The following is a 16,302-nucleotide window of genomic DNA, read 5'->3' as shown; positions in this document are numbered from 1 at the left end:
ACCCGCTGCTCGGGGGGGATAAACCCGAAACTGCGCCGAGTCGAGAACCGCTCCTATGAAGAGGAGCTTTTGAGAGGGACACAGGTGTGACTTCGGCACGTTGATCGAGAACCCCAGCAGGTGCAGGAGATCCGCCGTCGTCTGGAGGTGGCTGACGACTGTCTGGGGCGAGCTCGCCTTCAACAACCAGTCGTCGAGGTAGGGGAAGACTGAAACCCCTAAGCTGAGACCACCGCCATCACTTTCGTGAACACCCGTGGGGCGCTGGTAAGGCCGAAGGGGAGCACGGTAAACTGAAAGTGCTCGTGGCCTACCCTGAACCGCAGATAGCGCCGGTGGGCCGGCAGGACGGGGATGTGGAAATAAGCGTCCTGCAAGTCCAACGCTACCATCCAGTCTCCTGGGTCCAGGGCAGCTAAGACCTGAGCCAGTGTCAGCATTTTGAACTTCTTCTTCCGGAGGAAGCCGCTGACGTTCCGTAGGTCCAAGATAGGGCGTAGGCCCCCTTTGCCCTTCTTGGGTACCAGAAAGTAGTGGGAGTAGCAACCACACCCTACTTCTGGCCCAGGAACGCGCTCGATGGCCCCCTTGACCAAGAGGGCCGTAACTTCCTCCAGCAGAAGCCGCAAATGATCCCCCGATACGCGGTGGTATTGCGGTGGCATGGCTGGAGGGGTCGTCTCGAAGGGGAGGGAGTAGCCCCTTCGGACGATTTGCAGCACCCACCTGTCCGATGTGACAGTGCGCCAGTGGGACTGGTGATGGCCAACCCTGCCCCCCACTGGCGTCACATGGGCCCGAAAGCACGGACTAGGAAGGTTTTGAGGCGGATGCTGCGGGGGAAGGTGTGGACTGGCCTCGCCGTTGTCCTCAACCGCCTCCATGGCGGTTTCCAAGGCCGCCACCGCGTTGGATGTTAGTCTGCCATGCGTGGCTGGCTGCACGTGTGGGGGCGCCCCTTCCTTGGCCACGAAAGGAGCGAAAGGCACCCATTTGCTGGCGCAGGGCCGAGAGGCCCAAGGACCTGGCCGTAGCCCTGGAGTCCTTAAAGCGCTCAAGCGCATGGTCTGCCTTGTCGCCAAAAAGGCGACGGCCATCAAACGGCATGTCCATGAGTGTATTCTGGACATCCGCAGAAAAGTTGGCGGACCTCAACCAGGCGTGGCGACGAATCGCCACCGTTGTTGCCATCGCTCTGCCCAGTGAGTCGGTGGTATCCAGCCCACACCGGATGGAAAAACGTGCCGCATCAAACCCTCTGCCAGGGCTTGGGCGAGTTTAGCCTTGACCTCCGCCGGGCATTGTGGCAGCACGTCCGCAACCGTGTCCCACAGGGAGTGGGTGTAGCGGCCCAAGAGGCATGCGGTGTTGGAAGACCGCAGTCCCAAACTAAGGGAGGAGAATATTTTCTTTCCGTAATTCTCATACCTCTTGGATTCCCGATCAGGCGGCGCTGATGGGAATGAGGTCTGGGAGTTCGAGGCCTGGATGACCAGGCTCTCGGGGATGGGGTGGGTGGACAGGAAACAAGGGTCGCCCGGGGCTGGGCGGTGGCGTCTGGCCACGTTCCTATCTACAGGCTGGCCTGTAGCAGGCCTGGAACAAGTGCCCAAAAGAACGTCAGTCAGAGCCTCATTAAATGGCAGCAGAGGCTCAGCCGAGCTTGACTGCGGTTTAAGGACCTCAGTGAGGAGGTTAGTCCTCATGGCCGCGACGGGGAGCTCAAGGCCCAAGGCCTTGGCCGCCCGCGTCAACACCACACTGAAGCCACGGTAGGAGGTGAGACAAAACCAGTGTCTGGCGAAGTGTCCAGACCACTGGCATCCCCTAGTCCACCTGTCCAGTCCTCCTGGGACTGACACTCAGAGGGTCCTCAGACCCCCAGTCCATCAACTGTGTTTTTTTGCAATTTTCATCCCGAGTGGGCTGGGTATGCTCAGACGTGAGTCCCAGGCTCTCCACATCACTGGAGTCAAGCTATCCAGGCTGAAGAAGGCTGATAGCCAGAAACCGGTCCTTGGATGCTTGTTTCCGGTCTAGGAAAGACATGGCTTGGTAGTTCGGGCTGGACTGTTCCCATGAGGCACAGGGTCAAGGCTGATTTGCATTTAGCCAGTGTCTGACCTAGGGTGGTGTGGAGTGCAAAAAAACGATGGATTTAGGCCCAGATCTTTGTACTCGGGTGAATGTAAGACATTGTTCTGCATTCTGTCCATCAACTGTGTTTTTTGCAATTTTCACCCCGAGTGGGCTGGGTATGCTCAGACATGAGTCCCAGGCTCTCCACATCACTGGAGTCAAGCTATCCAGGCTGAAGAAGGCTGATAGCCAGAAACCGGTCCTTGGATGCTTGATTCCGGTCTAGGAAAGACATGGCTTGGTAGTTCGGGCTGGACTGTTCCCATGAGGCACAGGGTCAAGGCTGATTTGCATATAGCCAGTGTCTGACCTAGGGTGGTGTGGAGTGCAAAAAAACGATGGATTCTGTCCATCAACTGTGTTTTTTGCAATTTTCACCCCTCCCAATACTCCTCATCACCCATCTCCTGATAATCAGGGTTGTCAAATGATGGGGCCAGTTCATTGAAGTAAAACTCCAAGCGACGTCGAGAGCGGCGTCCAGCGGCGCCGCTCCCGCGCCGGAACCGGGTCGAAGGAGGTATTGGGGACGGAGCCGCCCGAGGACAGCGGCGGAGGTGACACCTGCGGGACCGGCGCCGGTGAGGTTGTCAGGTCGACTGGCGACAATCCGGATGCGGATCCAGTGGGGCCCTGCGTCGCCGGGCCTGAAGGCGATGGTGGCGTCGGGCCGAAGCACCCGACCCGCTAGGGCCCCCAGACGGGGCCGCTGGGCCCGAAGTTGCCGCGGAGCCCGCCGGAGGAGTGAGGGACCTCATGGCCATGAGGAAGCGCTCGATCTCCTCCGGCGTCGCTTGCTGCCCAGGGACCGGAGGGTATGGGGCAGGTTGCGATGCTCGCCACTCCGACGGAGCCGCGTGGGCGGTGTCACCGCATCGCGTGGGCTGTGTCACCGCATTGCGCGAGCATCGGGGGGCGGGGAGTCTGAAGAGCGATGACGTCTCTTCGACTTCTTGTGCTTACCTGACGACTTCGAACCTGAGGAGCGATGTTGACTCCCAGAGCTATGATGGCTCCGCTGCCGCGACCTGTCCCTCGACCTCCGTCCGGACCGGGACTTCTCACGGCGCGGGCTGACTGCCGGAGCTCGAGTCGCTTGCGGGACCACTCCCGCCTAGCTTTCGATTTTAAGGCCCGACAGTCGGAGCAGGTCTTGTCGTCGTGATCGACGCCGAGACAGTGGAGGCACCGTCGGTGAGGGTCAGTGACCGACATCAGCCGGTCGCAGTCCTCACAAGGTTTAAAACCTTGCATCCCTACCGGCACCGATCGGAGTCGAAGACTCGAAGAATGATCAAAAAGATATCAAAAAAGTTTAGTCAAAAAATTACTATGGTACCACTTTTTCGGGATCTGCGCTGCTGGCGCGGAAAAAAGAAGAACTGACGTCAGCACGCGGAGGTGGCGTCCAAGTACTCCGACGACGTCATCATGGCGCCCACGACGCAGACGACGGACGTGGAGCCGCAGACGACGCCTACCGACGCGCAAGGGTACTGCTACGCAAAAATTTCCGGATCCATTCTGACGCATGGAGATATTCTAAGGTAAGGAATCTAATACTAACCTGTTTCTTTCAGATCTGTGTCCCTCTGAGTCCTTTAATGCAGATGAAGCACAATTACCCCTACAGCAACTTGAGTGGAGAAGACAGGCAGTGAGCTTTGGAAATCGGTGTAGAAAGTGAACGGCGCATACCTGCCTGGACTCACTTCCTCATAGGCTTAATGTTTGCTGTCAGACAGCAATGTTTCTTGGCATTAGGCCTTTGTCCCATGTAGGCCGTATTTGCAGCCTCCAAGTGGGGTCCTCGCACTGCAATCGATTTCCACCAGTCAAAACAAACTGTGGCTGTCAGTAAACTGGAGTGAACACTCAGCTATGCTTGGAAGCACCCAGAAATGGGCTTACTTTGCTCCCTTGTATTTTTCAACTATTGTTGACACCTGTCCTGATTTTCCATGCATTCCGCTATATTCATGAAGCGTGCTTACCATACTGTGTTTGCCATAATAAAATGTCTTCAATTTAATACGATCGAATACCATGGTATTCAACCTCACCCCTCTCTGTGCCCCAAATAACCCACCAAATACTTTTGGGGCTAAAGTAGCCCGATTCTCTATGATGGTACTTTGTGTTCCCTTTCACCTGATAGCTCATGCTTTACATTTAGACTTCTGACATATTACTAATTCTGTTTTTGTGCGGCAAATACCACAAACGTACAACCTCTAGGCACTTGAACAACAGCTGATAACACTTTGCCCAAGTCAGCAGTACTCAGATCATGGCCCTCAGAAAGATCAAATACTGAGTTGGAACCTGCCAGGAATTAAACTTCGGTCCTCGATCAGGCATTCAGCTCTCTGATCTGTTTTGACGACAAAAAAAATCTCTGACACTCCCTTTGCAAGCAATTGTATCTTCTCTAAGCCTACTTAAGCCAGTGGCATGACATAAGCCCCCGCAGGGCAGGGGGGGGATACGAGCGCCAGGGGGGCCTCAGCAAAAGTGCTAGGTGGTGGGCCAGGGAGGAGAGCCCCCTCCATGCACTTTGCAGGGGGCCCCCTCAAATATCGTTAAGCCTCTGTCTTAATCCATAGGTTTCTCTTTCCACTGGTGCTTTACTGGATGTACTCTCCCTAGGGTAGTTATTTTCTCCATACAACCAACATCATAAAGGTGAAATCTCTGATGACAGTCTATGCAGAGAGACCATAGGATTATATGACTTTGCAACATCTGAGGTGACTCCTGATATAAGAAACTGGATAGCACCCATTATAACCCTGGCACCTGCCTGATGGAGGTAGTGGATGACAATAAAGCAAACACTCAGACTGAAATAAAAAACAACTATCGTATAAAATTAAGTATACGTCTTTGGTGAAATTGAGCGATTTTAAAATTCTAATTTACTATACATAATATTGACTGAAATATTATTTAATTTTAGCCCCTGTGAAAAGCTGTAGAGAGAAGAGATAGCCATTTTAACAGACCAAATATTGGAACTATTCAGAGTGCGGGTGTCATCGATTTGATGTGGTTACATCTGTATCACTAGTATAAAGTATACAGACAAAATATCACCCTTGCGGCGCACGCAGATGCCAAATACAGCGTTTTTTTAGTTAAAAAAAAAAAAAAAGTTTACAACATTATGTGGTTCGTTCTACAAAATTTCAACATTGAAATGTGTAACAGCACGCAATTTCTCTTTAGAATGTTATTCAGGTGAACAAATTGCATCACTGTGTTACTAAAATGTTGCTGATCATATGCACAGAATATCATGATTGCAGTGTTCACAAGCACACAGTATCACCTCAGGGATTCTCAGGGGTATATAATATCACACTTTTGATGCTCACAAGTCAACATATTACCATTGCAATACTCACATGCAAGAAATGTCACAATGGGGATGCACACAGACAGACAATATCACCATTGTGCTGTTCAAAGGTGTAAAATACCACCGAGTGAAAGTTCACCATCACAACAAATCCTCACACAGATGCTCGTAGGAGCAACATACCATTATGATGAGATTTGCCATCAATCGGATGTCCACGGCACACAGTAGCATCACCACTATTTTAAAGCTCAAGCCACAAACTGTGGACACGTGTGTTACTGGCACAAAATCTCCCAATTAGCTTTTCGATCACAACATGTAATTTTTATGACGTTTACAGTCACAACATATAGTGGGCTTTCAAGCACTCATATTACACTATAAAACGGGCGAGGGTAGAAAACAATCCTCTTGCAGGTTTGGGGGGAAAAAAATCACCATTTGATGTTGGAGGACACAAGAGACTAACATTATGAACTTTCAGAAAGAAAATGCCGGTGCTACAATGTTCCAAGACACACAGAATTTGGCCTGCGGGAGAATTTACCATTCTCAGGAGGACAACAAGCAAGGCAGGCTAGGGTTGCGCACCTCCGGGTGTCAGCATGTTCATCCTAAAGGGCTAGCATCGGCTCCCGTTCTTTCATGATTTAATTTAAATCGTGTTTATTCCCTGTCAACTCCAATGTACCTAATAATTATAGAACACAGCAATTTTAACCAGGGGCAATTTAAACTATTCTTTTCTCTTTTGACAAAGCGGGAGACAAAAACGCTGTCTCTTTGCTTGCTCAAGCTGCTTTTGTGCAAATGAAAGCTAACCTTTCCAGCTTTCAGCTCTGAGATGCTAGGGAGCTTTGTGGCAGTGCTGCGGGGAGTCTCTAATGATATGCAGAGCCTGAATCACAGATTCGCAATTATAAAAAAAAAGAAATAGGACGATTGTTTAGGGGATGTTATTGTTCGTTCTTTCGGAAGAGAAGTTACATTAACAGTTGACAACAAAGTATTTTTTTAAAAGCGATATTTTGCTCTTGGAATGCTGTTTTTAAGGTTTCCGAAATTCAAGTGTAGCAGAAATTTGCAAGCTAGACAACGTTCGCACCAGTTACAAACATCATTAGGGATCTCCATTGGCTCCCGATACGCAGCCGTATCAAATTCAAATCGCTGTGTATTGTTTACAAGTCACTCAATAATCAAGGTCCCCACTTTCTCAAACAGAATCTTCTCCATCATGTCCCAACCCGATCTCTTCGTTCCTCTATTCAGAACTTCTTGGCTGTGCCTTGCACTAGAACAGTCACCTGGGGCGACAGGCGTTTCCTGGTTGCCGCCCCTAGACTCTGGAACACCCTTCCTGCACATATCCGAGCAAGTCCCTCCCTGTTCACATTCCGCAAACAGCTAAAGACGTGGTTATTTGACCAATAGCCTTGTATATCTTCTTTACCCCAGTTGCTGATCCATCACTTAACTAGCGCCGAGACGCCCACGGGTATTCGCCGCGCTCTACAAATGTCAATAAATAAATAAATAAATAAATAAATGAAGAGATGAGGAATAATACAAGCACCGCTGAGGGAGGGAGATCACAGGGCTAGTTGCCTGCTGCACTAGGAACTGTGGCTCAATGGTTACAAAATTAATTAAGTTTCACTCAGATCTTCTAAAGTAGTTTTTGAGGGAAGGTGGGTACTTGCACGACTTCAGATTGACTGAGGGTGGAGGTGTGAAGAACTCCACTATTGTCCAGGTTGTCTTTCAGGGAGTTAATGCACACCTATACCTTAAGAAAGACAATACAAAAGCTTCTGAGAATTTAGAATTAAGCCGCTGGGGTCTGCTTGAATGTGAACACGACAAGCCACAGAATGCCTGAAAGGTCTTCACAGGCCCTCTAGTGGAACACATCGGTGTCAATATTTTGTGTTCTTTGTGGAAAGAGAATGAGGCAGAGACATTGATTACCACCAAAAGTGTCCCTCACACAAGGCTGGCACCTCAAATATGGTAGCGATGCTGGCTATATCCATTTATTTTTTTACTGTTTTATATAACGCAAACTAGGTCCAGAGGGGTATTAGGGTGCTTTACAGAAGCTCAAAGGAACAATACATTAGCAGATTTACAATGGAGTTAAGCCAACAATAAGAGTTAGAGTCTGATCAAATTAGGTAAATTAAGCATGCCTTAGAAATTACCAGTTCTTAAACAGATGACTAGGTTGGGAAATATAGTTGTGGGAGTAGGAGTTTCAGTTCTTTTGTGGAAGGCAAATTAAAATGCAACAGGAATGAAGCAATATCATCTATGAAATTGCACCCACTTCTGGAAATGCTTTGACCCCACCAGTGGTTTCGTAACTGCTTCCTCCATTTCACAAATATTCTAGAAATAATTATTTTTCTGAAGGTTCTCTGCATGCACATGAACAGCACAATGACCATCTCTTCATGTGGACTGGCCTCCAGCCAGATACATATGCCTTTATTTACTCCTGAGGAGTAACAACAAGGCACTTCCTGCTCTACCAAATATGTGACCAACATTCCTGTGTACCGAACATACTAGCACTGGCAAATAAAAAAGAATAAACAATTTGAGGCACCAGGTGCAAAAGTCCAAGCCAACCAGTCATCTTTTTTTGAAAGGTACAAAACTAAGATTCAGTGATTTGGGTTATAGGGACACTGATACTTTAATTGACAAGTACAAATTTAGATTCTGTTGTGTTCTCTATAATGATCTACATTATTGCTACAAGTTCTTATAATAGCTAAAAATGATTCGGTGTTATCTGAGCAATACATTCAAGTGCTCAAGGGACCCTTCGAAAGGGGGTCCCAAAGGGTAGTGTTATGCATAGAGTTTTAAAGAAGAAGTGTGTGCTGGTTTTGCTGTAGGATAATTTCAGACACAGAGGCCACTCCAATAGTGAATCTCCAAAGCCTGGTGCTTAATCACTGCGACTCAACAACATTGCTGCCACCTCGCCCTCTTCCTTTACACAGATCACGGTTTATCTAATACCAGCATGGAGAAGAGCACCTTTAAAAGGAGTTGCACAGATGGGAGGCACGGGAACAGAGTAAAAAAGGGAACTCAGTGCAATAAATATCTCAACTAAAATGTATGTGGATAAAGCTGGGTATAAAGTCAGAGAACATGATATGATGCTGATATCACAAGCTCTTCCTCTGAAATCTTGGGAGGGTTCCGGCATTTTACCTATGTGCATACATATACACAAATGTGAAATGCCAATGGCAGCTGAAGCATTATAGATACTACAGAGTCCCAAACCTTCCTCTTAGATCATATGTACGAATTTAAGAAACTCTCATACACAAAACAATGATGACAACTTCATTTGTAGAAATCAGTAAATTAGCAGGGTCACTTGGTAGTCTAGACTGTTCTTCGACTGTTCGTGGACTTTGGGAATGTACGGCCATGGGATAGAAATGCTTACATCAGTCTTAGCCACTGTGATTTGCCCGAAGAACATTCCACCCATTGTTTTTAGCTCACATTAAGACCACCCATATGCAAATTGGTCCTGTCATTGCACCAAAAGTAGTAGTCCAGACTGAAATATTAGGTATGCATGCCAATCTGAAACGGAGCATAAAGAACCAAACATACCAGCCTTCATGACCCTCATTAGTGAGGTGAAGCTGAGCTCCTATTGGGCAGCATTTGGACCACCGTCTGGACAACAAGGCTCCAGCTGAGAGGCTCACTGATCATGAATAAAGTACTGTATGCAAACGCTTCTGCTCTTTAACGGAGTATGCAAATGCCACTCTTTCCAAGCTACACAAGTATCAACAATCACTGCATGCTGGTTTACAGAAAATGTAAAATCCTTCTCGAATATTTGATTGTGTTCTGCTTTTCAATTTGACTTTTGGATGAAAATCATATTTAATATGTAGTCATAAAATCACAGGGAAGAAATGTGCATTATGTGGAGCATTTGAGAAAGTTAAGTTCTGTTTTATAGTGTTCACACTTGTAGTTCATGTAAGACTTTAATTTCCTTAACACAATAGAAATCTATTTTAGTGAACAAGGTGTTTGACAGGGGAGTAAAAGTATTCAACATTCCCAAATGCCTGCATTTGCAGGCAGCTTGTACGCTTATCTCTTAACTCAGTCTACAAGAGGTTTTATTTTCATAAATTATCATTCTCAAAGTAGAAATATCGAATCCCAAACAAGTTGCAAAAACACTGGTTCACTACACAGTATATATGAAACACAGCTTATGTTTAACAAGCTAACTATGGCTGGTTTAATCTGATATTGTCTGGTAGCAAAATCAAAACATACATTGTGGCCCTAAAGGCTCCGGACACACTTGTCTAGCTACACATTTGATTGTAAGGCTGGCAAAAGATATATTAAAGTTAAGTAAGCAATTTTAAAATGTTGGGGTTGTTTTTTGCTGTCTCAAAACACAATATACCCCAACCCGATCACAATAATTTTCTAATATTCAGAGGCTTTCTGCTCTCGTGTAGTCAACAAACCAAATAATCTTGAGATTCAGTTACAAGGACACTGAACAGCACACATCATGGAGTTTGGAAAATATATTCCCAGTGGCTTACTTACCCAGTGCTTTCCCCTATGCCACATTCAAAACATGTTAAAAATAAATTCAATTTACGAGTTAAAACATCTTTTCGCTATTTCGAATGTTGCTGCAGTCCATGCATGACTTCTATCCACCCCCAACATTCTACCTAAATACGGTAATTTACAAACACAGTTTCCAATAATCAACCCTAGATCAACTGCATTTGATAGAATTGGAGGTGAAGAGGGAGAAGACAGCTCAATTTCTCCCAAGTTTCCTTCTTGAGGTGGATAATGCCACTTTGGAGCGATACGTTTAGAGAAGGATTGAAAAAAATTGAATGAGTCAGACACTGCTATAACCATCAAATAATGTACATAAGCTGCTGAAGCATAGAAACTCTCCGGCTTTATAGTGAGTTATTGGTAAACCGTGCACATCACACACTGTTCTGGACAATCCACATCTTGTTCATGGAAAGACCCAAACGGCATAAGACTGAAATCTTTCAAATTGTAAATCCTAATAGGCGTTTCACAGTGTGAGCAAAATTTCTGGGAGAACTGCTTTTTGCAATAGGTCATGGTTTTCACCTCAGTGGTGCATAGAATAGAGAATACTAGCAACATTCAGCACTAAATGTAAATTCTTAAATACCATTAGAAAACTTCAACCATTTTTACCATGTTAAGGCCTTTGTGTAGGGTGCAAGCCCATCGAGGAAACGTATCAAATGAGATTAGTAGTCTACAAGACTTGCAAGTAAAATTACGAAGTGAGCACTGCAGTGTATTTAAAGACATTCTTCACCAAATATTAAATGTAGTCATGAGTCTAGCCTGAAGATTAAAGGCACCTAGAAAAGTTATTGAAAGATATTGATAATTCTTCAAGTAGGAAAAATTACATGAAATTCAGATGAGGACATTTCTGACCGTATGGTCAAATATCCATAAGTACAGTGGAATACATACATATGACTCTGGAGAGTTTGTTCTGATACATTATCCAGCATTATTATAGTCTAGATAGTGTTAACCAAATTTAATGTGAAGTAGTCTGTGCAAAGTCAGCACAGTGACCTGGGTTATGCCCCTTTTAAAGTGTGATTCCTCCCATTCATGTACGACAAAATAATGAGGGTTTTATAGAGGAATGACAGTTGTTTGCTTTCAAGTTAGAATCTAGATATTTGTTTGAAGAAGTCATTCAATATTTTAAGATTTCAAGCCTTATTGTTCCTCCAAAGGTCATTTCAGTTTTGTGGTGGACGTGGTAAACAATTGGAAATGCTATGTGGGAGAGAATTGGCCTTATGCAGCCTTTTTTTTCAAATTCTAAATTTGTTTTTTCTGGGATAATGAAGGTCTGTTGGTTCAAAGGGTTCCTCACTACAGTTGCAAAATGAACTTTTATGTAGAATTGTAATATATTTTTAAGCTTGGTAAGAATGGCTTTTGTTTACTTAAATGCAATAGTTTTGAAGTTATGATGATTGACTTATGTAAGCCAACCGTACTTTTATGTTGTTTGTTATCATAGCGCCAAGACGCCTGAGGGTATTTGCCGCGCTTTAGAAATGTCAAAATAAATAAAAATCATATTGCCAGACCCAATATATTATTATGGTGCTTACATACTTACTCGTAATTGTATAATAGAAATATCTTACAAATCTACACTCTTCATTACAGCAAACCACATACTTCCATCAGTATTGATTTCTAGTCTATATTTTAAAGCTTCAAAAACCTGCAGGGTTTTCACAAAAGAGTCTCTTTCTCATAACATTAGTCCTAATTGATAAAGCAATCATCCATAATTTTGATTTAATAGAATGAAACAAATATTTTATTGAACATGCTGTAACTTCTTCTCTCATCCACATCATGCTACAGTATGCTGCTGTTTAAAACGTTAGTTTCTATTGTGTTTGACTTTTGATCATTCACAGGTCTAATTAAAATAGAAATTCTTTGAAAAATTGTACACTTCTCACCCGGACTTGTCAGTGCTCCAAGTGCGCTAGTCGTAGACGACAGAGGATTGGCAGTTGTGCTGGTGGCTGAGGTTTGGGCTGCAGCCGCTGCCGCAGCTAGGGTTGCCAAATTCTGCAATTGTAAAGCGTTCATGCCTGTGTAGGAAACAAAAGAGAGCTTCAAAAAGAGTTTCATGAGCAGATTCCAAAGTGTTTTGAAATCTATTTTGTTTCCGGTAATGCTTTCCTGGGCTACATTTGATGCTGGCACAGAGCTCTTTCCGGCTTCCAAAAAGCCAGGAAGCTTTTGGATCTACTCAAAGCAGCAAATGCTGTTATAGTGGATTCAAAAAAGAGATTCTGAAATTAAACTAATAATGGCTCCTGTGAAATATCTAGCATGAAGCAGTCAATGATGTTTGAAAATTTTATTTAGACATTTTTTTTCGCCAATAAATGACAAAGTGTGCTAACGGAATATATTTCTTTATCAATTTAGCTTACAAACCTTCACGGTCTCTCTAGAATATGATCAAAATGTGCTTGAGTAAAAAGGTTACTGGAATTGGGTCTTTTCTGAGATTATTCACATACTTTACAGCACCTCATAACGTTCGTTCCCGTAGAGAGTTTTTGCTCATTATCAATGACAAGACATCATTGATGCGAAATTTGGAGAATTTTGTTAATGTACATACTGATTTACATTGATCCTTCCAGTAACTTGTAACGAATTTCAAACCAAACTGAGCCTTTGTTTGATATCTATTTTTCTATGCAGAAGTATTTTCTCCATTCACTGACAACACTATTCATGAAAGTCAGCATTTTCGCAGTCTCTCATGCAATCTCTTGGTCTGAAGCTAGCAAAATATTATTTCTTTAATGTAACAAACACTTTGCTGTTACAATACTGACATTGAAAAAAGGTTACATGATATAAAAATATTTTTTAAATATGTTTACATTTGTTAGTAGGTCTGGTGTGGAAATCCCTTTTTGGTTTTTCTCTCACTATTCTGAACTTTTTCTCTTTCTGTTGTTGATATTGGGGTTTTCCTATTTACAGCCTTGATAGTTTATTCTTTGTGGCTTTGGAACAATATAGGTTAAATACGTACTCTTTATGGCTATAATCCTGTCCTAGAAAAGCAATTTGTGTTTCTGCAGCCAGAAGGATAGGTGTTTTTGTCATCGCAGGAGGCCACAATATTTTTACTTCCACTGTTTCAGAATTTCAAATTTTTCACCGCTTCACTGGCTATAAATTTAGTTAACTGTTGTTCAATTATAGCTTTTACAAAGAATTAGTGTGGCTCATCATCACTAGTATGAAAAGAAATCATATAATAAACATGGACAGTAAAAAAAACTACATTATACAGCATTGTAATAGTATTAACTTCGTTTTCAGTATTATTCACCTACATGTGTTTACATTTATTATTAACATATTAAAATAGGGCTTTAGTTGGATTCTATTCATTGTTGACGTGTAATAGACTTCAAAGATGAAATACATATGAATTGTGTAAAGAGTCTTAGAGAATAAGTAGGTTACATAATGGTACAAGTGTACATTCCTTATAACAAAATCCTATAACTATATCTGGTTTGAAATCCACCAGGTACACTATGAACGCACCAAATATGATTAATGTATCTTGACAACAATTTTAGAAAGTACGATTTGTACTTATAGAAAACACTCTTGATTACATTTTGTTAAATTAAGGCAAATCTTTTGATAGTGTCAACAAGCACATACTTAGCCTCGATCATTAAATCTGTTTTTATTCATTGCTTTATACTTCATTTATATTTCATTTCTGTTTCTTAAACAATATTTTGCTCATCTGAATTTCTATTTCACCTGAGCTCACCAAATGAGCTGTTATTTATATGTTATGAGTTTTTATTCTGTTTGAACTCAGAATTCATCATTTACTTTGGAATGTAACCCTTCACTGAAGCTCCACTCTCGTGATTGCTATTACTTCAAAGATGTATACGATGTTGATGTTATATGCTAAAATATGATTGTGTGTGAACGAATGAACTATGCTTTCAAGTCCTAGCCCTCCTTTTGCTTCAATATATATTAATGCCTTCAATTTATCAACATAATAATAACAGTCACAAAACTATATTATATTAGCAAAATTTACATATTCCTAATGCACCTTAAAATTGAGAATCTGGCATTTGTAGCTATAAAATTAGAAAAAGACATATAACTTTACACAGTGTATTTCATTTTACAAAATAAGATGCATCAAAACGAGTCTCTTTGTGAGTGTTCAATATTTGTACAATGTGTGCATTCCAATTTATTACACAATTGATGCAGTGACTCAACACTGCTCAAACTAAGACTTGCTGGCCAAATATTTAATGCCAGCAGGGGTGAACACAGCCTTTCAAACTTTATAGTTTCATTAAATGAGACCAGAGAGATTGGGGTGCACATGGTATAATATTAGACGTTGTTTCTATGGATTTTAACAATGAAAAGATACGTTTGAAGGGGGATTAATTCAGTAGAACAGTAATTAAGGTGAATAAATGAACAGGTAGAAAGGTCTCCCTCTCTTATTTGGGTTAAAGGAAAAGTCAAAGTGATCCTGAATCCCAGTCACTCAAAATTCAGTACATTTCTATAGCACAGGCCAATGGATCAAATCCAAAATGTAAATACTTATGCTGGAGTGTGACAGCCTCTCAGTGGGCAAATTTTCAGAGAGGAAACAGATTTGGATTACCTGCACTTTGGAAGGGATTCAGGACAATGGGGTTCGGCGGGATGGGTGGGGTTGGGGGAACGTAGGTGGTTGACTTTAGTCATTAAATGTAGCAGGCACATAGACACTGTGAAATAAGTCCCGGAGTTCCACTGCTTTCTAACAATCTAATTTGAAAGTTCATGTTGACCCTTTATGGCTGGTAATCAGAATCTACTTTTGTAATTCACGGATTTAGATATTCAAGCCTCAGAATATATAGAAGGAATTAAATTGCACATTACAATTTTTCGTTCTCCCTCCCCTCTCACAATAAAACATCAGTAACAATGAACTGATTCCTTGAATAGTATACTTTCAGTGAATGGGCGTGACTGCTTTAAAGATCACCAGACAGATTAATTTTACCATCTTGAATTATTAAAATGAGCTAGGTTTCTTTCACCTTGCACAAAGCACATTTTCGTTTGAGCACGAAGCAAAACAAGAACACAAACCCGATATGCTTATTTTTGTTCTGCAGCCCATTAACGTTTAATTTATAGCATGGGTTCAACAAACTATAACTGAAAGGCCAGAGATATTTTGCACTTACAGTTATGATAATAATATGTCATGTTTTCCGCACATAGATATTGTTGAAGGATGCTGTGAGGGGAACATGATTGGTGAGGAGGTGTTAGCACGATACATGTGGACAAGGTTTGCAGGCATGTAGAATTCATTATTTTGACTATGGAGCGGAGGGATCAGAGCAAATATTACTGAGAGTGATGAACGAACTTGGTAAAGTGGAGGCCAACATCCGATACCACTGGTTTGTCTAACCACAAAACTGTGCACGTGTCGATACCATAACCTAACGTATTCCACACTTGGAGGCAACTTCACTGTCCTCTGCATGCCTGAATGAGTAAGGTGCTGTCCATTCCCTCCAACTGCTATGGGTTTATTTATAATCCTAATCTAGCTCTTCGTCTTTAGATGCTATAGCAGAAACGTACAACTAAGTATCCCCTCTGCAATGAATAGCCTCATTGAAGAAGTACTTTACAATTTGGTATAATCCCTTGTTGAGACCATGAATGTCACTGCTCTCTGTTGAACTATATATATATAAAAGACAGACAGAATTTGGGTGCAGTGACTAGGCCTCTAATTCTTCTGGTCTTGGTGGTACTTCACTTTTTGCACTATTGATAGTTATGCCCTGTGTTGCATAAAATGATTGGTTTTGCGATCTATTTAGAATTCTCCAGCTGTTCCTGGGAAAAGGTTGAATCATTTGCAAACAGTATGTGGGTGGCTCCTCACGTTTTATGTTTAATCGATTTGCACACAGCATCAGACTGCATCGCACAGAGGTTTGTGGAATAGGCCATCGCTGAACTCTCAGCGGAGACATTCTGCATCCATAGTCAGCCAAACTAGGAATATTAGCAGCTAAAACTATAGTTGGTGTCAGTGGTGGAGTCTTTATATCCACAAAATT

At 43.0% G+C, this 16,302-nt stretch overlaps 1 protein-coding gene across 26 annotated transcripts in view; it reads right to left on the bottom strand.

The window, feature by feature from the left end:
- The window catches only part of CELF2 (CUGBP Elav-like family member 2), a 1,275,464-nt gene that overhangs the window by 136,000 nt on the left and 1,123,162 nt on the right, over positions 1-16,302 (bottom strand). For all 26 annotated transcript variants that reach the window (XM_086918974.1, XM_086918984.1, XM_086918970.1 and 23 more), the window contains one exon: positions 12,091-12,225. In XM_086918974.1, coding sequence (XP_086775100.1) covers positions 12,091-12,225 — 135 coding nt within the window. The remainder of the gene's footprint in view (positions 1-12,090; positions 12,226-16,302) is intronic.

The sequence above is a fragment of the Lissotriton vulgaris genome, chromosome 1_1, assembly GCF_964263255.1.
Source record: "Lissotriton vulgaris chromosome 1_1, aLisVul1.2, whole genome shotgun sequence".
Taxonomy (NCBI): Eukaryota; Metazoa; Chordata; class Amphibia; order Caudata; family Salamandridae; genus Lissotriton; species Lissotriton vulgaris.
Note: the sequence above shows the minus strand (reverse complement) of the source record. Positions and strands in the feature narration are given on the sequence as shown.